We start from the raw sequence: 23,913 nt of genomic DNA, 5'->3' as shown, positions 1-23,913 counted from the left end.
AGTAACCATTTCTGTGATTCCCCATTGGCAAAATGAAGTTTAATTCATGACCATCATTATTTGAAATTGTTTACTCATTCCACTTCTTGGAAGACAAATAGCACATGATAAGGAACATCATGTAAACAAAGGTGCCAACTGGAGTCTTAGGCAGCAGAGATAGCATTAAACTTTTCATATTAAAGAACCTTCTTACTTTAGAGGTGGAGAAGACAGCGTTGCCATGCCAGAGTTGTAACAGTTCTGTAGGTGAATAGGTGGCTTCAGGGCTGTTAATCCAACATTTTTCTTTTACAATTAAATTTGCTTAAAAATGTTAAGTATCAGAGGGGTAGCCGTGTTAGTCCGGATCTGTAAAAGCAGCAAAGGGTCCTGTGGCACCTTATAGACTAATGTATTGGAGCATGAGCTTTTGTGGGTGAATACCCACTTCGTTGGATGCATGTAGTGGAAATTTCCAGAGGCGGGTATAAATATGCAAGCAAGAATCAGGCTAGAGATAACGAGGTTGTGTGTTCATTGGATATCTTTTCTGATCAATTTTAAAAACCACAAGTGAAAAGCAATTCTGAGTTTTGAAAAAAAGTAGAGCTGTTGATTAATTGCATTTAACTCTGTGAATTGAAAAATACTATTTCTTTTGTTTATCATTTTTACAGTGCAAATATTTGTAATAAAAATAAAGTGAGCACTGTACACTTTGTATTCTGTATTGTAATTGAAATCAATATATTTGAACACATAGATAACATCAAAATATTTAAATAAATGGTATTCTACTACTGTTTAGCAGCGCAATTAATCGTGCAATTAATCGTGATTAATTTTTAATTGCTTTACAGCCCTAACAAATAGTCATTTATTTTCTTTACATTTGTTTTTTCAGCTTAGTATCCTGAAGCTGAACAGTAGTAGTACTTATATAGTGCTTTACATATTCAAACTCCGGCAGAGCAGTAGTTTTGTGAATGCCTAAATGTTGGATTTAGGTACCTAAATTTGCAGTCAGGCACCTAAATCCCTTTGGGAATCTAGCCCTTAGGCTACTAAGTCCTATTGTCCTTTAATGAGATTTAGGGTCCTAAGTGAATGAAAATGGGATTTAAGCTCTTATGAATATTTTACCCATGGTCTTTATCATCTTGGCTAGCTCACTGCTTAACAGGATTCCTCTATGAATTTTTGCAAATGTGAGGCTCTCTCTCTCTCTCTCTTTATTTATATCCAGCGAAGTGGAGTATGGGAAAGTGACTTTAAAAAAAAAGATTTTAAACTATTAGTTATTTTTAAATGGCTTAGCAGAATCTTGATTGTAAAATAAAGGTCATCTTGTGACTTTTTTTTTCCTATCATATATGTCTTTTGCATTTTTTTTTGCTCTGACACAGCCATGACCTTTGCTGTATTTTGCCATCACAAACAACCAGCCTTATTAATGGATAAAAACAAGTGGATAAATAGTTGAGATCAAATTTCATAATTCTTTAAATTTAGGAAATTATATTTTAAAGTCCTCTTATTTTCTCCATTTTCTTAGATATTGTTTGACGAAGGCTGGCATCAAATTCGTCTGTTGGTAACAGAAGTACATGTAACTTTGTATATAGATGATCAAGAAACTGAAATGAAGCCATTACATCCTGTTTTAGGTATCTATATCAGTGGACTAACCCAAATAGGGAAATACCCTGGGAAAGAGGAAACTGTACAGGTGAGTCTAGAATATTGTCAGATGTAACATAGTTTGATACTATACCAGTTCATAGTACTGCAATCCTTAATCTTTCACCTAGTATTTCATTGCAGCCTTCTATTTCCATGGGGTTATACTTTCTAATATAATTCCTTCTGGGCTGCCATTTGAGATACATTTTAGCTAGTAATTAAAGAGATATAGTCAACATTAAAAAAGTCACATTTTGGTCTGAATTTCTTTTTCATCACAGCTATTGCAAGTAATGCCTAAAATTGCAGTAAGTGAAAGAGATTAGGGGAAAATATTTGTCTCTTTCTTCAGATTGCTTAATTTTCATGTTTGACAATATATGTGTATATAGTCAGTTTCACTTTTCCCTCTGTATTGGCAGTTGTCCCTGATGTTTGTTCAGGTCTTTCACCCAGCAACAGTGTAGAGAAAATCATTCTTGCCATAATGGCATTCTTGAGTACCCAAGAAGAATTATGTTGCAGTAAAATGAACAGTTTGTTAAAGCTATGTCTTGGCAATGAACATTATTTAAAACTACTGGACTCTAAGGGCAGGGGAAGAATCTTTTTTGATGCACTAATAAACAAATGAAATAACAGAAATGAAAGTTCTGTATATGCTATTCATACAGCAGTATATAGTGCTTCTCTTTCACTTCATCATGGTTTGGAGGGCTCTGAAATGCTTATTCTGTAATTAAGGTTGGGACGGGTTGGATCACAGAAACCTCCTTGGGAGCTGCCACCCGATGTGCCAAGACTACTTCTGCCTCTGCTTTCCTGCCCTGTCAGCTTAGGACTTCAGTGCCTGGCTTGGTTTGAGCCAGACTCGCTAGACTGCTGCAAACCCAGACCCAGGTCTGAATCACGTCCCCTAACAGCTGTAGGTTTACCTGAAAGCAGCTTACAGAAGTGTTCTTGTCTTTAACACTCAGATGCCCAACTCCAAATGGGGCATAAACCTAAATCAATCCATTTTACCCTGTATAAAGCATATACAAGGTAAACTCATAAATTGTTTGCTCTCTATAACACTGATAGAGAGAGATGCATAGCTGTTTGCCCACCCAGGTATTAACATATACTCTGAGTTAATTAATAAGTAAAAAGTGATTTTATTAAATACAGAAAGTAGGATTTAAGTGGTTCCAAGTAGTAACAGACAGAACAAAGTAAGTCACCAATAAAACATGCAAATCTATGTCTAATCAAACTGAATACAGAAAAGATCCTCACCAGTTCCAGAATGCTCCCTTTTACAGACTAATCTCCTTTTAGCCTGGGTCCAGCAATCACTCACACCCCTTGCAGTCACTGCCCTTTGTTCCAGTTTCTCTCAGGTATCCTTGGGGGTGGAGAGGCTCTCTCTTTAGCCATCTTAAGGCCAAATGGAGGGGTCTCCGACGGGCTTAAATAGACTTTCTCTTGTGGGTGGAGACCCCCTCCTCTCTCCTATGCAAAGTCCAGCTCCAAGATGGAGTTCTGGAGTCACCTGGGCAAGTCACATGTCCATGCATGACTCACAGTTTCTTACCAGGTAGCAGCCATGGGTCACATGCTACCTTGAACGTCCTCAAGTAGACGTCTTATGTGGATTGGAGCATTCCAAGATTCATTGTCCTTTAAGTGTTTCTTGATTAGGTACTTAATTTCAACATTCCTTTCTCCGGGAACTGACCAAATGCTCTACTAAGGATATTTAGAAATCAAGCCAGTACACAGCCAATATTCAAATGATACATGCATACTGATAGAATTAATAGATTCAGTAGATCATAACCTTTACATAGATATGTTACATGGCATATGTAGCACAGCACATATTCCAGTTATGTCATATATATTCATAAGCATATTTCCATAAAGCATTATGGGGCACGGCATCACAAAGGTGTTCCCAAATGTAGTGCTACTGAAACTTAATCCACTGGTATTCCACTTTGAGTCAGGACATCCAAGGGACTTGCTGTGGCAGGAGCAGGCAGAGCCTGGAGCAGGCAGCTGGTAGTATCCTCGATGAGGTAGTGATGTTGAGCACAATAGAACGGCTGCTTTCATTAGGAGGCTATACACCTGCTTTGGCATCACCCTGTTAGACCCTTGCTTGTGGATTTGGTGGTCCCTTAAGACTCTCAGGGAATTACCTCAGATGACTCATGAGGCTCAGAACATCCTTCACAGTACCCCCCTGAAAAAGATGCCTGCTAGGCGTCCTTCAACCTGATTTATCATGGTGTGACTGATGTAATTCTCAAAGTACGGTGTGTATGTGTATGTTGTTGGTTGTTCCAACAATGATAAGCCACCCCGTTACCCTCCCAATCAACAAGATTCATGAGCTTCCCCTGGTGAACTTTGGATCTACTTCACCAGGTATTCCTCATGTCCCTGGATGGGTGGAGGTGGTTGCTGGGAAAGGAGTTGTTGATATGGTTTTTCAGAAGGGGAGATGGGACATTGACTATTTTTTCATCATCTTGGGCAGTTGGCATTTGAAGGCTACAGGACTGATCTGCTGGATGACCCAAAATGGGCCAAGTATCGGTAATCTAACTTTTGTGAAGGTTGGGGAGAGCCAATGTGCTATGTGAAGAGCCATTCTTTATCTCCAACTATGATATGAGGGGTTTCCTTGTTTGTAATCCCCTATGACCAATTCTAGGTGGGCTTTCAACTCCTCGACATGGTGCACATGTTTGACTAGATTGAAGGCTCTGGGGGTACAAGTGAGACTTGTGGCGTGGGTGGGTGGAACTGGGAGTGGAAACCTTGTTGGCATAAAAAGGATGGTGGTGGTTTGATCTCTGGTCAGAGTTGTTATATGCAAATTTGGCAGAAGGGAGGAGTGAAACCCAGTCATTCTAATGGTAATGATAAAGCAACAGAGGTATTGCTCAAGAATTTGAATAATTCATTCCATCTATCCATCAGCCTGGGGTTGATAAGCCAAGGAGACACGTAGATCCACATATAAGAACTTGAACAGCTCTCTCCAGAAATGTGAAATTAACTGCAATCCTTGATCAGATGTAATGTTAGATGGTAGACCAGGGAGTTTGAATACATGGTTGAAAAACAGTTGGGCTGCGACTGCTGCAGTGGAAATCTGAATGCCTGGCAGAAAATGGGACATTTTTGTAAGTAGGTTGACAAAAACTAGCACAGTTATGTGGCCCTGGTAATTGGGAAGGTAAATGATAAAGTCCATGGAGATGGACGACCACGATTGAGATGGAATTGGCAGTGGTATCAAAATGCCCAGGGGTTTGGTGCAGGGAGTCTTCATTCAAGTGCATGTGTCACAGGAGTTGATGTAGTACTACATGAAAAAATGTATTTTTGGCCATCTGAAATTGCAAGAGCCTCAGTGTTTTCTGGGGGGCCGAAATGACCAACTGGAGTGAATCATAACATAGCCAGAGTATTGCTAGATGTGGCTGACTGTTTGAGGTATAAATCCAGAATTTTAATAAGAGGATACCTTTTTTGACTGAAAATATCGAGTCAGAAGTTAGATCTGTACCAGTTGCCATAATTTTCACTGCTAATGGATCGAGGGATAGGAGGGACTTCATGAGAGACAGCAAGTTGTTCATGGAGACATTGGCAAAATGGCAGGTTTGCCATTCCTGGCATCAGGCAATAGATTACAGTGTAATTGAACCTGGAAAAAAGGGACTGACAGATACGGTGTTGATTGAGAGATTTACAGTCACAGGTACTCTGAGTACTTGTGATCCATATATACCTGGACTGGGAAACTTGCACCTTTCAGGTGATGGTGCTATTCTTTAAAAGTGGCCTTGATGGCCAGCAGTTCTTTGTCACAGATTTCACAGTTTTGCTCCGGAGGCATCAGTTTACAGGGATAAAATGCGCAAGGATGAAGAACTCCTTGAAGCTTATGCCACTGTATTGAAACTGTCCCAATCACATAATTGGAAGCAACTTCTTTGACAACAAAGGCTTTTGCCAGGTCTGGATATAACAAGATGGATGCTGATCCTAATGAAATACAATTGTAACTAATGTTAAAAAGGTAACTATAGACCTAAATGATTATGGCTTATTCACCAAAAAACACTTTAATATGCTGGTTCTCACATAGGCTAATGGTAGTAGGCCTCATAAATGCTGACTGCTGTTGGAAATGTAAGTCCCTGAATGCTACATTAGCTCTCATGTTTTGGAAGTGTCCCTGTATTAAGAATTTCTGGTATGAGGTGGGTCAAAGCACCAGTTGGATACAGAATGTTAAATTGGAGCTCTACCCCTTAGGTTTCATTCTTGGATGTATTCCTGAAAATTACCTGGTAACAACATGCAGCTTTGGTCACTAAAAAATTAATCCTACAAAAATGGAAAAGTCAATTCCCACCAAATATTGATGCCTGGCTCAATGATATGGTTGACCTTGCAGCTAACTAATGATTGGCGTTCCATAGAAAGGGAAAGCATGAAAAATTCAAAGGCATTTGGACTGTTTTTTCAGAGGTCTATGATTAATGTAGATCCTGAAGATAGTTATGTTGCTTCCCTTTCCTTCCATTTATCCTAACTCTATTTACTTACTTTATATATTTTGATTAATCTGGTAATTTGGTGTATTGTATTTGGAAAAAATTAATAAGAAATTATAAATAAAAAATAAGTGCTTATGTAAGTACTTCCTTTAACTAATCAAAGGTGGACTGGGCTTCTGGTATCCAAGCAAGTGTAGTATTCTTTCGGAGCAGCTGGGCAGTTGGGGTCACCACCTTCAAACACTCCCTGATGAACTGCCAGTAAAAGTTGGAAAACTCCAGGAAACACTGGACGTCATGGACATTCTTTGGGTTGCCCATTCCATGACTGTGGACAATCTTCAGGGTTTGAAGAAGTCAACAAAAAGGCGATCAAACTCACACTTCTGGGGTTTCCCGAATAGGCCATTTGCTCAGACATGCTTGTGCACAAGGTGGATGCGTTGGTCATGATTTTCTGAGAAGGTAGATCACGATGAACTGATCTACAGGGCTCCAGTGGGAGACGTGGATGGAGAAATGAATTTTTTGGAAGATTCTCATCAACGTGTTCTTGTAAGGCCTTGAGTTCTGATTTCGACACAGAATAAATCCATCCGAATACAATTCTGGTGCCTGGCTGGAGGTTGAGGGGGCCGATGTAGGGTCTATGTGGGAGTAAGATATCAGCATTTCTTTTATCAAATACATCAGCAAAATTTTGGTATTTTGGTACTGTTGTCTCCTTGAATCTGCTGAACACAGAAGGTAGTGGCCTTTTCCATTCCTCTTCTTGTTTTCTGGGCATCTGACTCAGCTAGATGCAGTTGTTGGCAATATCTTGCCTTGAATTGTATATCTTCCATCCTCCAAGATATGTTTGGATTATGCACTGAGAGCAAAGAAATGCTGAACATAATCAAGAAGTGTGGCAAGCTGATTATATTGAGGATATGTCTTCACTGCCTGCCGGATTGGTGGGCAGTGATCGATCCAGTGGGGATCGATTTATCACATCTAGTCTAAACATGATAAATCGACCCCCGAGCGCTCTCCCATAGACTCCTGTATTCTAGTACCACGAGAGGCGAAGGCAGAGTCGATGGGGGAGCAGCAGCAGTTGACTCACCGTGGTGAAGACACCACAGTAAGTCGATCTAAGTATCACAGTAAGTATTGCGTAACTTAAATCGATTTCCCCTCCCCCCCACACAGTGTAGACCAGGGTTTAATTGCAGAGTTTCCTGATGGTCTTGGATTTTTGACTTGGAGGGGCACAGTTTCATGCTACCATCAATTAGCTTCACTTGGTTTGGGATGAGCATCTTCTGCACTGGAAGTTGAGTAGCTTTGGTGAGCCCATCATCCATAAAATTACTAGAAGCACTGAAATCCATGAGCAAAAGCTGAGTGCAGCTCACTTCTAATCAGGATTAAGAGGTGGAGGAAGACCTGCATTGTGGAGGGTGACTGTTCGTGGCTACCAAGATACATGATGACAGAAGAGGGAGGTTTTGTGGAGGACTCAATTTCTTGGTTACATCAAGCAGCAACCTCTGTAACAGGGCTGGACGTGGTTGTTTTCAAAGGGTCTAGATTTAAGGGGGTACTCAGTAACTAAGTCCACCATAAAATAGGGAAAGGTTGTTCTATCCCCAATACTCCTTCTCCTGATCCATGAGGTGCCTTTGCATCACATCTGACTTCATAGGCTCCTGTTATGGAATAATGCTTGGGGATGGCTGGAATGGAGCAGGTCTAAGCTGGAGTTGTGGCTATGTCCTCTTCTTTTCTTGGCATCGCTTAGACAGATGACTGTCGATCCAGATGCACAATTCAATACGAGTTCAGAATTGTAGGGGATTTGACCTGGACCAATTAATCTTTTATGTTGTCATTCAGACGCTGGTGGAAATGGTAGATCTGGGCTGACCCTCTCCATGCCATGTTGGCAACCAGATGCTGAAAGTGAGCAGCATATGCCGAGATAGGCTGATGGCCTTGTCTGAGAAACTGCAAGGCAGATTCAGTAGTGTGATTCAGATTGTCGAATGTTACCAAAAAGCCGTGGATGAACTCATCAAAATTAGTCAGCATTGGGCCCATCTGCTCCAGAAGCAGTGATTCTCAGTCTAAGGTTTCATCAGTCAATAAATGGATGATAAGCCCAACTTTGGTCTGGTCGTCAGGATACATTGTGGGACACATCCAGAACAAAAGGAGGAACTGGTTAAGAAAACCATGGAACATCTGGCAATTCCCATGAAATCTTTCTGGCAGTGGAACCTTTGGGCCATGTTTCAGAGGGAACATAGCTGTAGTACTGGAGGAACTGGAGATACTGGGGTTTATGAGCAGAGAGAGCCATTCTCCAGTTGCAGCTGGGCAAGTTGATCCTGAAGATGGTGGGCCAACCATGCCAGGTGACCAGCCATTGCTTGAGCAGCAGGAGCCGGGGCAGTCTCTCAGCACTGCTGGGAGTATCCCCAAAAGCTGGGAGTATCCCCAAAAGGTAGCCATGTTGAGCAGAATGGGGTGGCTCAGGCTCAGAACACCCAGGGTATGTCTTTATTGCAGTTAAAAATCCACAGCTGGCCTGTGTCAGCTAACTCGGGCTTGCGGGGTTTGGGCTGTCGGGCTATAAAATTGAAGGGTAGGTGTTTGGGCTCGGATTGGAGCCCAGGTTCGGGGACCCAGTGAGGGAGGAGTGTCCCAATGCCTGGCCTCCAGCCTGAGCCCGAATGTCTACATTGCAGTATTATAGCCCCATAGCCTGAGTCAGCAGCCATGGGCCAGTCACATGTTTTATTGCAATGTAGAGAAACCCTCAGACTCAGGGATGACTCATGAGACTCAGAACACTCATCACACTTTGCTTGCTGTCCCCACTACATTTCCCCCGTATATATACTTAAAGCTTAGCTGTTGCTTGGCACCCATTTGTTTGTGAACAATTTTAGTCTCCATTCAAATTGGGAGTGTTCCAATCCCAGTCTTGCATAAACTGACGGTACAAAATTTGGATTGCCTTAAAACTTGTTGAATGAGAGATGGGCAATGGCAGTACATTGGGACCCAATGCAGAAAATGGACCTTGGCTGTATTGCTAAAGGCTTGTTTCTGCCACCCTTACAGTGCTGCCAAATGTCATAAATATCATGGGAAAGCCCTGGCATGCCTACCTACTTTCTAGCTATGATCTCACAAATGTAGCTGGGCTGCAAGCAAGGGAGCAGAGATTTCCTAACAACCATCTAGGCTTCCACAATTCTGGTTCTGGTTCATGACTGGGACTCCTAGATGCCATGGCAATGCAAATAATAATAACAATAAACTTGATAGCTGCACCCTTCTTCGTGCTGAGTAGACCAACTGACTGAAGGGGAAGGTGGTTGCTAGTTGAAACAGCTGAGATGTTAAATTAGAGAAATGACAGTTGCCCTTCAAAATTGGGAACCATTTATCTAAAGAAAGGGTACCTGATCTCTTCTTGATACTTTCACATAATTTCCATTGATGTCAGAGGAATTACTTGTGCATATTGAGGAGAGAATAAAAGTTGCAAGCAGCTACTGTCCCATCATTGGTTTACAGGAAGCAGAAAGCACATAATATATGAAGTTGTGCCCCTGCTGTGCTGCCTTTATCATGCTTGCAAATTGTTAATGTTTGATTCTAGTCTGCCAAAATAAAATAGGGGAAAAGCCTGTAAGTATTTTTGATCTATTTAAGGAGTGTAAAACACCATTTTTTAATAGCTATGTGCTACCACAAAAAAGTAAGCAAAATTTTGGCATTATAAGTAATTACTAGATATAAAACTACCGTACATAAAGCGTTCAAGATGTTTGCTAAATAAATTAAATCCAGTTGTTAATTTCTTATGATTTCTTCATTTATAACAATGTGGTACGAGACATTACTAATTAGACTGAGAATATTAGTGGCAACTCTGGGAAATATTGAGTTACTTAGATTAATTTTTTTGGTTTCTTTGAAAGATATATTTTCTTTTGTTTTCTCTCATCTGTTTAATTTCTTAAATCTTTTAATATAAACAATCAGACTTTTTAAAGATATATTGTGTTTTTCATCATCTGGGTGCTTGAACATGCACAGAGATTAAAGCAAGGCCTTCTTACAGAATGTTACAGGGTTCCTACTCACTGCTAGTGCGCCTCCTTACATCTAGGTCTGGGACTGTATCTCTTGCTGCATTGGGTACCTCCTTGCTGCTCATTGCTCACACTGTAACAGTCTCTCTTCTGATAACTTGGCCTTCTGGCCAGGTTCCCATTTAGTCCATCCCTTTAAGGATTACGAAGTCCAGGAGGACATCTATCCAAATGCCATCACTGGAAAGGTGTTCAGCCCCTCCTTGGGCTCTGTGCTACAATAGCACTGGGTGGCAGGGGAACCCGGCCCATCCGCTACACCAGGTTCCAGCCCAGGGACACTATAACCAGCAATCCAGGTCCTCAGTCCCTGCCCCTGTCGCTGTTTCCTTGGGCTTCTTCTGACAAAATCTCCCTGTCTTCTGTTTCCTGGTTCTGGGTTTCCACTGGAGCTTACTCTATTCCTCATGACTATGTCACCCCTCCTAGCCTCTTGCTAGACTCCTTACTCCAGGACAGGCTCTGAGGCCTTACTCTCCTCCTTGTCCCTGATGACCTCCCTCATACAAGGGAGTTACTGAAGACTCTTTCCCCTGCAGCCCCATTCTACTCTCAGTTTCTTGGCTTTATGTTGGCCCAGCCCTTTCATAGGTGGCTTTATAGTGCTTCACTTTCACTTCACCCTGGCCCTCCTTCTCTGAGGTGACGCCAGCTGACCTATTTGGCCTCTCAAGCCCTCATTAACCCTGTTGAGGCTGGTGTGGGGCCATACTCCATCACAAATAAATTGTCTTGTTTTTAGACCTTCAGCAGTACTCTGTCTGGGTATCCTGCATTTTACTTATTTTCAGAAATGCTTGAGACCTCTTTTTATAATCTCTTAAACAAATTTTAGGTAACTGCATGATCTGTCTGTGAGTCAGTGTTCTCAATGAGATTTTGTTCGTGCTGTAAAATGGTTCTCTGCAAGAAAGACTGGATTGTGTTGCAGATTTCTTGTAGAATCTCAGACATTTATTTTTACTGGAATTAGAGATGGTAGAGATATAAAAGGTCATCTAATCCATCCTTCTTGCCAAATCAGCATTATTCCCTACATTACATTTGTATAGTCTTGTGCAATCTAGTTTTTAAAATAGCTTGAGGAATGGGGCTTCACCCACTTTCTTAAGAAGGCTGTTCCTTAGTTAATAAATGTCACTGCCAGGAAATTTTTCCTGAAATTAAGAAAAGGTTTAGGAATGTGGAATTGTGTAAGACCCACTGCCTGAGATATTTAAAAGTGCCTGGAAGAAGCACTAGAATATACAGTAGGGAACAATTTTGCACTGCCAAAAAGATGGTCTTTATGACCTAAATGTTTTTTGTTTCCTGTCTGTAATTACTGAGATTCTGTTTCTCAACATCATAGAATCATAGACTATTAGCGTTGGAAGGGACCTCAGGAGGTCATCTAGTCCAACCCCCTGCTCAAGGCAGGACCAATCCCCAATTATTTTGACAGATCTTGTTCTACAGTAATAGTCAGTTTGGTGGAACATTGCTATATTAACGTCTATTATGAGAGACTAAATTGTGCATTTCGTTTTTATTGACAATGTATTCTGAAAGCCTCTACTGAATGAAACCTATTGGATCTGAATCAGAAGTATGGGAAGGGAGGCTGATTTCACAATAATATAGATATTATGGATAGCGGTACTGTACAGAGGTAGAATAAAGGAAAGATTTACCATAAACAGTTTAGTATATTGTGCTGTGAAGTCCTCATCCACAGCCAAAGACTGGGGACAATGATTTCTACTGTTTTGAAAAAAAAAGAAAAAAAGAGATTATTTTTTCCATAAGCAGTCCTGTTGCTTTTACCCATGAAATGTCAAAGTAATGTACACATCAGTCAGTGGGAGCAGTGTGGCTAAAATGCTATAACTAACTACATTCTGAAATTGTCGGACAATCTTACGTGACATGTATGACTTCAAATGGGTTTAAAGATTTTTTTGTTTGTTTATATTATCAACTCAGACCATTTAAGGGAGACTGTATTTTAAATTCATTGATGTAATCTTAAATGATTTAACATTTAACTTCTCCTGAACAATGTATTTGGCTTTGACTTATAGTTTGATGTCCAGAAACTAAGAATCTACTGTGACCCAGAACAAAACAACCGAGAAACAGCTTGTGAAATCCCAGGATTTGTGAGTATGATTGATGAACTTTCCAGGATTGTTTGACATTTTATCCAAATAACTAAACACAGGGGCTATCTTAATAATGAGCTTTTTAAATAAACATTTCTGCATTTATTCAACTACTGTAAACAAATTATTTCTGGAATTTGAGGAACTCATTCTATAATGTTTAAACAGGTAACAGTTACATGTATCTGTCATCTATCAACCTAGTTTTAGAACAAACGTATTTTATAAGACTTTTGTATTTTCCTAGAAAGACATCCCTCAAAAGGTCTTAAAATATTATTACTTATTTGAAGGTGCAAATGTGAAATCAGTACGAAGTGAACTCTAAACCTTGTGTGACAAATGCTTTGAGATACTAAGTGCCTGGAGTTGTACTGATGAAAAGAGCTATCTACTTTAAGTGCAACGTATTTTTAGTACTACAATCATCAGTAAATCCCCTAATCTCTAAAATCTATTATCTAGTCAACAGAACTGTGTTTCTAAGTTTTTAAATTAGAATTTCCTGTCAAAAGTATCCCCACTGAAGTTGGTGGCAAAACTCCAATTGACTTCAGTGAGGCCTGGATTTCATCCAATGTGTTTTGGATGAGACAAAACTGAAGTCCTAATCAGTTCATGTCCAGGTTCATGGAGCTGAAGAGTGACCTAAAAGTGGCCTTGTCCTTACTTAGTTGGTTAGAGTTCATTCTATATTGAAATGTTAGTTGTTTGTAGAATGGTGCAGTGAAGTCTAAACCATGTGGGGCTAAATGTTGTAAAGAGTTCAGCTCCTTTTTCAGAACCAGGGCCACCCAGAGAATTCAGGGGGCCTGGGGCAAAGTGGAGGAGCTGCGGCGCTTGTACTCACCTGGCGGCGGTCCGGGTCTTCAGCGGCATTTTGGCAGCACTGAAGGGCCCCCAGCTGCCGAAATGCCGCCAAAGACCTGGAGCAACTGAAGGGCCCCCAGCTGCCAGGCTAGGGCTTGCGGGGCATTTCGGTGGTGGGTAGCCCTTCAGTTGCTCCGCATCTTCGGCAGCACTGAAGGGCCCCCTGCCACCAAAATGCTGGCTAAAGGCATGGACAGCTGCTGGGCCAGGGCTCGTGGGGCATTTCAGCGGCAGGGAGCCCTTCAGTTGCTCCGCGTCTTCGGCAGCACTGAAGGGCCCCCCGCCACCGAAAGCCGGCCGAAGACCAGACCCGGACCGCCGGGCCAGGGTTTGCAAATTGCCCCACTTGCCCCCCACCCCCGGGCGGCCCTGTTCAGAACCTAAGTAGCAGCTAGATTTACAGAACTGTTCTGTGTCTAGCAGCTGCCATTGTGATGCTTATAGTTGGTTTTTTTGAAAGAGCTCAACTCCTGCTTAGACACCAAATAAGTAGTTAGATTTTCAAAAGAGCTCAGCTTATTGGATACTGAGCAGTTTGGCAAGCCTGGCCATAGGTACTGAGCACTTTTGTACATCCAGCTCCTGTTTAGGTTCTTACATGGGAGCCGAGCTTCAAAGTCTACAATAAATTTAAACTTACTGGATATAATTCTTTCTATAAAGCTTTGTCAACTTAATTGCAGGATTGCATCATCTTGATATTTATAAATTGCTAATGGGATTCAGAAAATAAACAAATGCACCCCCACCACATTCTGCGTGATCATATCCAGACAAAAAGATCCCTTTTTGCCAGTTTAGTTTCACTTGTTTTTGTCATAAATGAAATTCACATGTCACTGTGAAAATCTGAAGGTGCAGTGATGTGTCAAAGGATGCATAGCACTGTGGCCATATCACTTTGGATTCTGATTGTGTCATAGTTTGTAAGCTAAGCATGGTTGTGCTTGGTCAGCACTTGCGTGAGGATCCTACTAAAGGTAATGGTTTGGTAATTCACTAAAGGAGACTACCTCATAATTTCTGATGTGCTAGGAGATTTCAGGATGTATCATTCTGTGCTATTACAGATACAAGAAACCTCATTGCAATTATACAACCCATAGACTAGTATGTGGCTGCATCCTACATAGGCATAAAGGGAGGGAAGAGAAAATCAAGCCAATCCTCTCCTCACCCTTGCATGGCCACATAGGATCTACCCAGGTCTTGAGTTAGGACATGAAAAGGGCAGGGACTTCACACCTGCTATTTGGGAACTGGTTATAAAAATATATATATTTTCCTTTACAAATATTGCTACATTCTTAAACTGTTTCTTTTCATTTCAGAATGGAGAGGTAAGCTCAGTCATAAACCACTCAAACTCAATTTAAGGTAGTATTTACTTTTTTATAAACTCAGTATTATGCCATCAGCTGGTAATGTGCAGTTGGTTTTGAGAGATGGAAAGTGGTTTGCAAAAAATTAAAAGCAATGGAATCCTGCTAATCAAAACTGTATTGTCAATGGGCAAACATTTCAATTTGGGTGTCTAAAGTAAAACATCTAGTTCTAAATCCACAGATGGGCACTGGAATAAGTGGCCTGATTTTTGGAGGTTCTGAGAACCAGTGGCTCCTATTCAGTTCAATTGCAGTTGATTTTGACACAAATGAAATCTATCAATTTCACCCTGAGGGGAATATTCTACTAGGAACCCTCTTTTAAACGTATGTGTTACACAACACCTTACAGATTAAGGTACAATATATTATTTGTATTATTGTGTAAATAATAAGTGCTCAATTCAATACAAAACCTACTCTTCCACAGCTCAGAATGCAAACCCCACAACCTCAAGGTTGGGAGGGAGCTTTGTCTGGACTGGCAGAAGAAAGTGTATTGGCTCCCTTTGCCCCATCCCTCAGGGGCTGGGAAGAGGCTAGCCAGGAGGAGAGGGAAAGGCATCACCTGATTTGGGGACTGGGTTTGACCTCCAGCTTGAGCCCCCTCTCATGCCCAAGCAGCTCAGGGGTAGTTTAGGTTCAAATTGTTATGACACAGCAGGTGGCAGGCATCCAGTACACATACTTATCCCATAAGGGGTTCAGTTCTCTCATAAACTGGGGTTGGAAATGGGCTTAGGGGAAGGACTCCCCTAAAGAATGTAGGGAATGGGGCACCTAATGTCTGGTACAGTGAAGAGGCAACTGCTTCTCCACAGCTTCTTGACCTTCATGCAAGGGGAGGGTGGAGAGGTCCCAGCAATGGGCAGAAAGCAGCTGTGAAGGGATGGGGGCTAATGGCAGCGCTCCACCAGGTTGAAATGGTTAAGAAAGGAATCATGATCTGCATTGTTCGTGTTTTTGCCAGATAGTTCCCAGATATGTTAAGTCAATAAAGTTGTTGTCTAATTAAATCACATCTCTTGCATCATGTCTTTCTTCCCGTATGTATGGGACTGTCAAGGTTCCTTCCCCACTCTGAACTTTAGGGTACAGATATGGGGACCTGCATGGACACTTCTAAGCTTAGTTACCAGCTTAGATCTGGTATCGCTGCCACCATTCACAAGCACTCCCTTCCTTGGATTGCCTTGAGAAACTTCACCAATTTCCTGGTGAACACAGATCCAAACCCCTTGGATCTTAAAACAAGGAGAAATTAACCATCCCCCCTCCTTTCTCCCACCAACTCCTGGTGGATCCAGATCCAACCCCCCTTGGATCTAAAAAACAAGGAAAAATCAATCAGGTATTAAGAAAAAGGCTTTTAATTAAAGAAAAGAAAGGTAAAGAAAACCCTCTGGGAGAGATTAGCATACCAGCTACTCTCACAGACAACAGATTCAAAACACAGAGGATGTTCCCCTGGGCAAAAACTTTAATACACACAAGAATACCCAAATTTGATAATTCCCTTAATGGTACCAAGACAAGTTACAAAGAAAATAAACATAAACCTATTTATTCCTTTCTAAAACTTACTTCTCTGATAAGAGGCTGATTCCTTGATCTTTTTCACTCCGGCTGAAACTGAAAAACTAACTAGATAAAGGAAACTTCCCTCCTTCCTTTTGAAACATCTTGTCCCCCCCATTGGTTCCTCTGGTCAGGTGTCAGCTAGGCTAGGTGAACTTCTTAACCCTTTACAGGTAAGAGAGGCATTAACCCTTAACTATCTGCTTATGACACGCCCCCCAAATCTCAGACAGTGTTGAACCACACTGGCGGTGATTTCTTCCTAAAACTTTAGAATAAACAGATTAATAAAACACATGCACCTTTACATATACTACTAATTATGTAAAACTACAAGATTTTTCACATTTCAAGGACAATTTTAACTCTGAGAAACTTTCACAGGAGAGTGCATCAGCTACTTTGTTAGAAGCTCCTGAAATTTGTTGAATTTCAAAATCAAAATTTTGGAGAGCTAAACTCCATCTAAGAAGTTTTTTGTTGTTTCCCTTGGCAGTATGAAGCCACTTTAGCGCAGCATGGTCAGTTTGTAGCTGGAAACGCCGTCTCCAAACGTATGGGCGTAGCTTTTCCAGGGCATACACAATGACGTAGCATTCTTTTTCACTGATTGACCAGTGGCTTTCCCTCTCAGACAGTTTCTTGCTGAGAAACACGACAGGATGGAATCCTTGATCCGGTCCTTCCTGCATTAAAACTGCTCCTACACCACGCTCAGATGCATTTGTGGTTACTAGGAATGGTTTGTCAAAGTCTGGGGCCCTTAGCACAGGGTCAGACATGAGTGTCGCCTTAAGCTGGTTAAAGGCCTTCTGACACTCATCAGTCCACTGAACTGCATTTGGCTGTGTCTTTCTGGTCAGATCTGTTAGTGGGGCAGCGATTTGGCTGTAGTGTGGTACAAATCGCCTGTAATATCCGGCCAAGCCTAAGAAGGATTGGACCTGTTACTTTGACTTTGGGACAGGCCACTTTTGGATAGCATCCACCTTGGCCTGTAGGGGATTTATCGTTCCTTGACCCACTCTGTTTTGGCCTATTTGACACTTTTTAGCCTTAACAGTTAGTCCTGCCTGCCTGATGCGCTCGAAGACTTTTTCCAGGTGTTCTGCCCATGAATCAGAAAAAATGGCCACATTATCGAGGTAGGCAACTGGAGATTCTCCCAATCCTGCTAGGAGACCATCTACAAGTCTTTGGAAGGTGGCGGGTGCATTTCGCAGCCCTAAAGGAAGCACATTAAATTCATACACCCCTGCATGGGTGATGAAGGCTGACCTTTCCTTGACGGGTTCATCTAGCGGTATAGTACCCCTTGGTTAAGTCTAATGTAGAGATGAACTGGGCACGTCCCAATTTCTCCAATAGCTCATCGATGCATGGCACTGGATAGTTGTCGGGACAAGTTACAGCATTTAGCTTACGGTAGTCCACGCAAAAGCGTATTTCCCCATCTAGTTTGGGAACTAGAACCACTGGAGATGCCCATGCACTGTTAGAGGGGCGGATTATACCCATCTATAGCATGTTTTGGATCTCCCGTTCTATAGCAGCTTGGGCATGAGGAGACACCCGGTAGGGTGGGGTTCTAATTGGGTGAGCATTACCTGTGTCAATGGAGTGGTATGCCTGTTCGGTCCGTCCTGGGGTGGCTGAGAACATTGGCGCAAAGCTAGTGCACAGCTCCTTGATCTGTTGCCGCTGCAGACGTCCAAGGGTCGCGGAGAGGTTCACCTCTTCCACACCACCGTCACTTTTTCTGTCATAGTAGACACCTTCAGGCCACTCCGCATCATCTGTTCCCTGGGCTGTAAACTGGGAAACCTTTAATTCTCTGGAATAAAAGGGCTTAAGAGAATTAACATGGGTATACCTTAGGTTTTATGTTGGAGGTGGGGAATGCTATGAGATAGGTAACAGCTCCTAGGCGCTCTTGGACTGTGAATGGCCCTTCCTATGACGCTTCCATCTTATGGGTCTGTAGCGCCTTTAAGACCATAACCTGGTCCCCTACTTTGAAGGAACGCTCTCTGGTATGTTTATCATAGCAGGCCTTTTGCTCTTCCTGAGCATCCTCTAGGTTTTCTTTAGCAAGGGCTAAAGAGTGTTGGAGGGTGCTTTGTAGGTTGCTTACAAAGTCTAGAATGTTAGTTCCTGGAAAAGGCGTAAACCCCTCCCATTGCTGCTTCATCAACTGCAATGGCCCCTTAACCTCGCGGCCATATACAAGTTCAAATGGCTGCGAGGGATTTGAACAGCCTTGTAGGCAAAAAGCAACTGCTGCAACACTAGGTCCCAATCATTGGAGTGTTCATTTACGAATTTACGTATCATGGCCCCCAAAGTTCCATTAAACCTCTCCACCAGGCCATTGGTTTGATGGTGGTAAGGGGTGGCAACCAAGTGATTCACTCCATGAGCTTCCCACAGGTTTCATTGTCCCTGCCAGGAAATTAGTTCCCAAATCTGTAAGGATGTCGAAGGGCCAACCTACCCTGGCAAAAATGTCTGCTAATGCCTGGCACACACTTTTAGCCCTGGTGTTGCGTAGAGCTACTGCTTCCGGCCATCGGGTAGCAAAATCCATGAAAGTCAGTATGTACTGCTTTCCTCTGGGGGTCTTTTTTGGGAAAAGACCCATAATATCCACAGCTACTCACTGAAATGGGACCTCAATTATGGGGAGTGGCTGGAGAGGGGCTTTGACCTGGTCTTGGGGCTTTCCCACTTGTTGGCACACCTCACAAGACCGGACATAATTAGCAACATCCTTGCCCATTCCCTCCCAGTGGAAAGACTTCCCCAACCGGTCCTTGGTTCTGGTCAGCCCAGAATAGCCACTGGGATGATCATGGGATAAGCTCCAGAGCTTTACCCGGTACTTAGTTGGAACTACCAAGTGTCTTTGAGGACGCCAGTCTTCCTGGTGTCCACCAGAAAGAGTCTCCTTGTATAAAAGCCCTTGTTCTACAACAAACTGGGATCGGTTAGAAGAGTTGAGAGGCGATGGGGTGCTCTGTGCCGCCACCCAAGCTTTCTGAAGGCTGTCATCTGCTTCCTGCTCAGCCTGAAACTGTTCCCTTGATGCTGGAGACATCAGTTTCTCCTTAGACTGTGGACTTGGGCTTGGTCCCTCTGGAAGTGATGTAGGTGATGGGGTTGTTTTCGTTGATTGTGAACCGCTCTCCGCTGGTGCACTATGTGATATTTCAGGCTCCGGCTGAGCCTCTTGGGTAGGGCTGTCTGCTGCTTCTGCCAGTTCAGGCCCGCTGGTGCCCTCTGGTGTTGGAGTTGTAGATGGGTTTGCAAGCGCTGGAGTCAGTACTGGCAACGATTCTGGTGCTGGTTGTTTTGCCAGTTCTGGTTCTGGGACTGGATTCACTACGGTTGTAGCATTCATGGGTAGAAGATTCGGTTCTACCACCTCTGTCTGGGTCTTTGGTAACACAGACGGGGCCCTGGTGGACGGCTCAGGAACAGGGATGGGTGTGGAAGCTTGTTTGGCCTGGCTGCGTGTCACCATTCCCACCCTCTTGGCCAGCTTCACATGGTTGGCCAAGTCTTCCCCCAGTAGCATGGGGATGGGGTAATTGTCATAGACTGCAAAAGTCCACATTCCTGACCAGCCCTTGTACTGGACAGGCAACTCAGCTGTAGGCAAGTTTAAAGATTTTGACATGAATGGGTGAATTGTCACTTGGGCCTCTGGGTTGATGAATTTGGGGTCCACTAAGGATTGGTGGATAGCTGACACTTGTGCCCCAGTGTCCCTCCATGCGATAACCTTCTTTCCACCCACTCTCAAGGTTTCCCTTCGCTCCGAGGGTATTTGAGAGGCATCTGGGCCTGGGGATCTTTGGTGTGATTGTGGTGTAATGAACTGTAATCGGTTGGGGTTCTTGGGGCAGTGGGCCTTTATATGTCCCAGTTCATTACATTTAAAACATCGCCCAGCTGACTGGTCACTGGGCCGAGGTGGGTTGCTGGAGACTGGTGAGGTGGGACAGTAAGGTGTCTGGGACTTTCCTTGGGTTGTAGGTGGGGCCTTGGGTTGCCCCCGGTGATAGGGTTTAGTTTCGGTTTGCCCCCTCTGAGAGTCGCTCCAACTGCTAGTAGTTTTTTTTCTTTTCTGCCACTTCCCCCCATTTGGCTCCAATCTCCCCCACCTCGGTTACAGTTTTGGGCTTCCCATCTAGGATGTACCTTTCTATTTCCTCAGGAACACCCTCTAAGAACTGCTCCATTTGCATTAGAAAGGACAGAGCTTCCAGAGATTCAGCACTTGCTCCTGATATCCAGGCATCCCAATTCTTTCCAATGTGGAAGGCGTGTTGGGTAAATGACACATCTGGTTTCCACCTTAGGGCTCGGAACCGCCGACGGGCATGCTCAGGTGTTAGCCCCATTCTGATTCTAGCCTTGGTTTGAAAAAAGTTTATAATCGTTCATGCGTTCCTTAGGCATTTCAGCCGCCACCTCTGCTAAGGGTCCACTGAGCTGTGGCCTCAGCTCTATCATGTACTGGTCTGTAGAGATGCTGTACCCAAGGCAGGCCCTTTCGAAATTTTCTAAGAAGGCCTCAGTGTCATCACCTGCCTTGTAGGTGGGGAATTTTCTGGGATGGGAAACAGTACCTGGAGAAGGATTTTTAGGGTTGGCTGGTACATCCTGCTTAGCCCTTGCTAATTCCAGGGCATGCTTCTGGGCCTCCCTCTGGATCTCCATAGCCCTCTGGTCGTCAGCCTCTTTGGCTCTCTCTTCTCTCTGGTGGGCAGCCTCATCTCTGGCCAACTGTCTGTCATGTTCCTTTTGGCTCTCCTCAGCCTGGAGTTTGGCTAATTCCAGCTCCTGTTGTATGTTTTTTTTCCTTTGCTTGACATGTTTCCCAGCTCTGCCTGAGCTATCTTGGTTTGCGAGGTTTAAAAAAACCAAACCCCACAGCTTTTAACTGGACTTCTCAGAATGAGAAGAGACCAGAAAAACTGGTTTGTAACTTGTCTTTTGCAAACTGTTAATTACCCTCCAGCTAAGCCCAGCTGGAAATCCTTTCTAACAAAGCCTTGTTAGAAAAACCTTTATCTGTTTGCCTTCAGGGTATCTCTCCTTCACTGCTTCCCCACCATCTCAAAGGAGGAAAAAAAAAATCTGGTTTTTGGTTCCTAAAAAATCCCTCACCGCTGCTCACCATGTCAAGGTTCCTTCCCCACTCTGAACTTTAGGGTAAAGATATGGGGACCTGCATGGACACTTCTAAGCTTAGTTACCAGCTTAGATCTGGTATCGCTGCCACCATTCACAAGCACTCCCTTCCTTGGATTGCCTTGAGAAACTTCACCAATTTCCTGGTGAACACAGATCCAAACCCCTTGGATCTTAAAACAAGGAGAAATTAACCATCCCCCCTCCTTTCTCCCACCAACTCCTGGTGGATCCAGATCCAACCCCCCTTGGATCTAAAAAACAAGGAAAAAATCAATCAGGTATTAAGAAAGAGGCTTTTAATTAAAGAGAAAAAAGGTAAAAGAAAACCCTCTGGGAGAGATTAGCATACCAGCTACTCTCACAGACAACAGATTCAAAACACAGAGGATGTTCCCCTGGGCAAAAACTTTAATACACACAAGAATACCCAAATTTGATAATTCCCTTAATGGTACCAAGACAAGTTACAAAGAAAATAAACACAAACCTATTTATTCCTTTCTAAAGCTTACTACTCTGATAAGAGGCTGGTTCTTTGATCTTTTTCACTCCGGCTGAAACTGAAAAACTAACTAGACAAAGGAAACTTCCCTCCTTCCTTTTGAAACATCTTGTCCCCCTGTAACAGGTCGGACTCACCCCCGCGGCGCCTCCTGCTGGTGACTCCGGAAATTAGCTCAGTTCCAGTCCAGAGCGCCCTCTGCAGGCCGGTGATCCACCTGTTTACTATTGGCCCCGAGTCCCTCCCTGGACCCGGTGCCCTCTTACATGGGGTGCTGCCCCCTAGCAGTAACCCCTTTCTCTCTGGGTCTCCCCTCCTTAGGGAACCCTCACCCTCTATCCCCACCTCGCCTCAGTAGTGGCTACTGCCCAGTCTCTAGCGAACGGGGGCTAGATGGGACAGACTGCAGTATCCAGTACTCATCATCGGCAAAGTGGGTTTGGACCTACTGCCTTGTCTGCCCCTAGGTTGCCCCCTTCAATCCCCAGTACCTCTTAGTCCTCTACTAGGCCACAGCCTGGGACTTTCCAGGCCAGAGCTCCCCAGCTCCTTAGCCTGTCCCCAGCCCTGCTTCACCCTAGGTACCTTGTCTCAGCTCCTAAGCAGCCAGGCCCATCTCTCTCTATAGCCAGAGAGAGACTGTCTGGCTCCTGGCTTCCCTGCCTTCTTATAAGGCCCTGTTCCTCAGTTTGGGGCGTGGCCCCCAGCTGCAGCCACTTCCCTAATCAGCTCAGCCTTGAGAGCCACCGCTCTCAAGCCCTGTCAGGCCACTTTTTAAACCCCTTCTCAGCAGGAGCAGGATCCACCCTGCTACACCCCCCCATTGGGTCTGGTCAGGTGTCAGCTAGGCTAGGTGAACTTCTTAACCCTTTACAGGTAAGAGAGGCATTAACCCTTAACTATCTGTTTATGACAGGGACAATCTAAATCTTCAGGTTTTATGTAGCATTGTTTGAGCATTTACTCTATGGGAAACCAGATATGTTGTGTATTTTTTTTAATGAATTTGTTTTTTGTGTGAGGAATAATGAGCGTATTTTTCATTCAACTGAAACCAATTTTAAATGTTGTAAATCAGCTTACTTCTTTGGGGTTACTTCTGATTTTTATCGGTAGACATCTGGGGAGACTCAGGCCCAATATTTGTAGGTAAAAAGCATGTTTTTTCCCTACAAATACGTCGGGGGTATTTTCTGTAACCCATATTCATGCACCCATGATTACTTGTGTGCACTAATGCAGTCACCATAGTTCATACATCACAAATTCTAGTCAATGTGATGCATATTTTGAATGTTGATTACTGAAAATACTCTAAAGGTCACTATGAGATTGTTCTTACATTTTAAGAGGATGTAGACATGAATAGTCTTGTCTATAAATGGAAAAGAATAAAAATATCAGCAGGGATCTCTGGAGTGAAGCCATCACTAGTTCATAACATAAACTTGGCTGATATCTGAACAATTATTAGATGTTCCAGATGAAGTACTTTGATGTATCATAAATGAAAGCCACAGTGGTGACACGTAAAATTCTTTAACAGATTTTTTACTAGTCTTTAATGATTTGTATAACTGGTGCTGGATGAATTCTGTAAAAACTATTTTTTAAAATTCATTTACCTCTTATATGGATGTTTGGTTCATGGTCAGGCCCCTTTTGAACATCCTTGTTAATGAGTTTTTGTTTTCAGGAATATTTTTGGAATTGCCTTTCTTGGTATGAATACCCATAGTCACATGCTAACAATATAGCATTCGCAGTACGCGATTTGCTATACGTCATTTGTTGTGTCCTCTTTAAAAAGTTTCAGAAATAGTTCTATGTGAATTAGTGATCATTTAC

At 43.1% G+C, this 23,913-nt stretch overlaps 1 protein-coding gene across 3 annotated transcripts in view; it reads left to right on the top strand.

Moving 5' to 3' along the window:
* Positions 1–23,913, top strand: part of COL21A1 (collagen type XXI alpha 1 chain) — a 209,249-nt gene that overhangs the window by 51,649 nt on the left and 133,687 nt on the right. For 2 of the 3 annotated variants that reach the window (XM_045008463.1, XR_006577691.1), the window contains exons 6-8: positions 1,538–1,711; positions 12,448–12,525; positions 14,730–14,738. In XM_045008463.1, coding sequence (XP_044864398.1) covers positions 1,538–1,711; positions 12,448–12,525; positions 14,730–14,738 — 261 coding nt within the window. Of the gene's footprint in view, positions 1–1,537; positions 1,712–12,447; positions 12,526–14,729; positions 14,739–23,913 lie in introns of those variants that run through there. The other variant, XM_045008464.1, reaches the window with a different exon arrangement.

The sequence above is a fragment of the Mauremys mutica genome, chromosome 3 (genome assembly GCF_020497125.1).
Source record: "Mauremys mutica isolate MM-2020 ecotype Southern chromosome 3, ASM2049712v1, whole genome shotgun sequence".
Taxonomy (NCBI): Eukaryota; Metazoa; Chordata; order Testudines; family Geoemydidae; genus Mauremys; species Mauremys mutica.
This window is presented reverse-complemented; position numbering and strand designations above follow the sequence as displayed.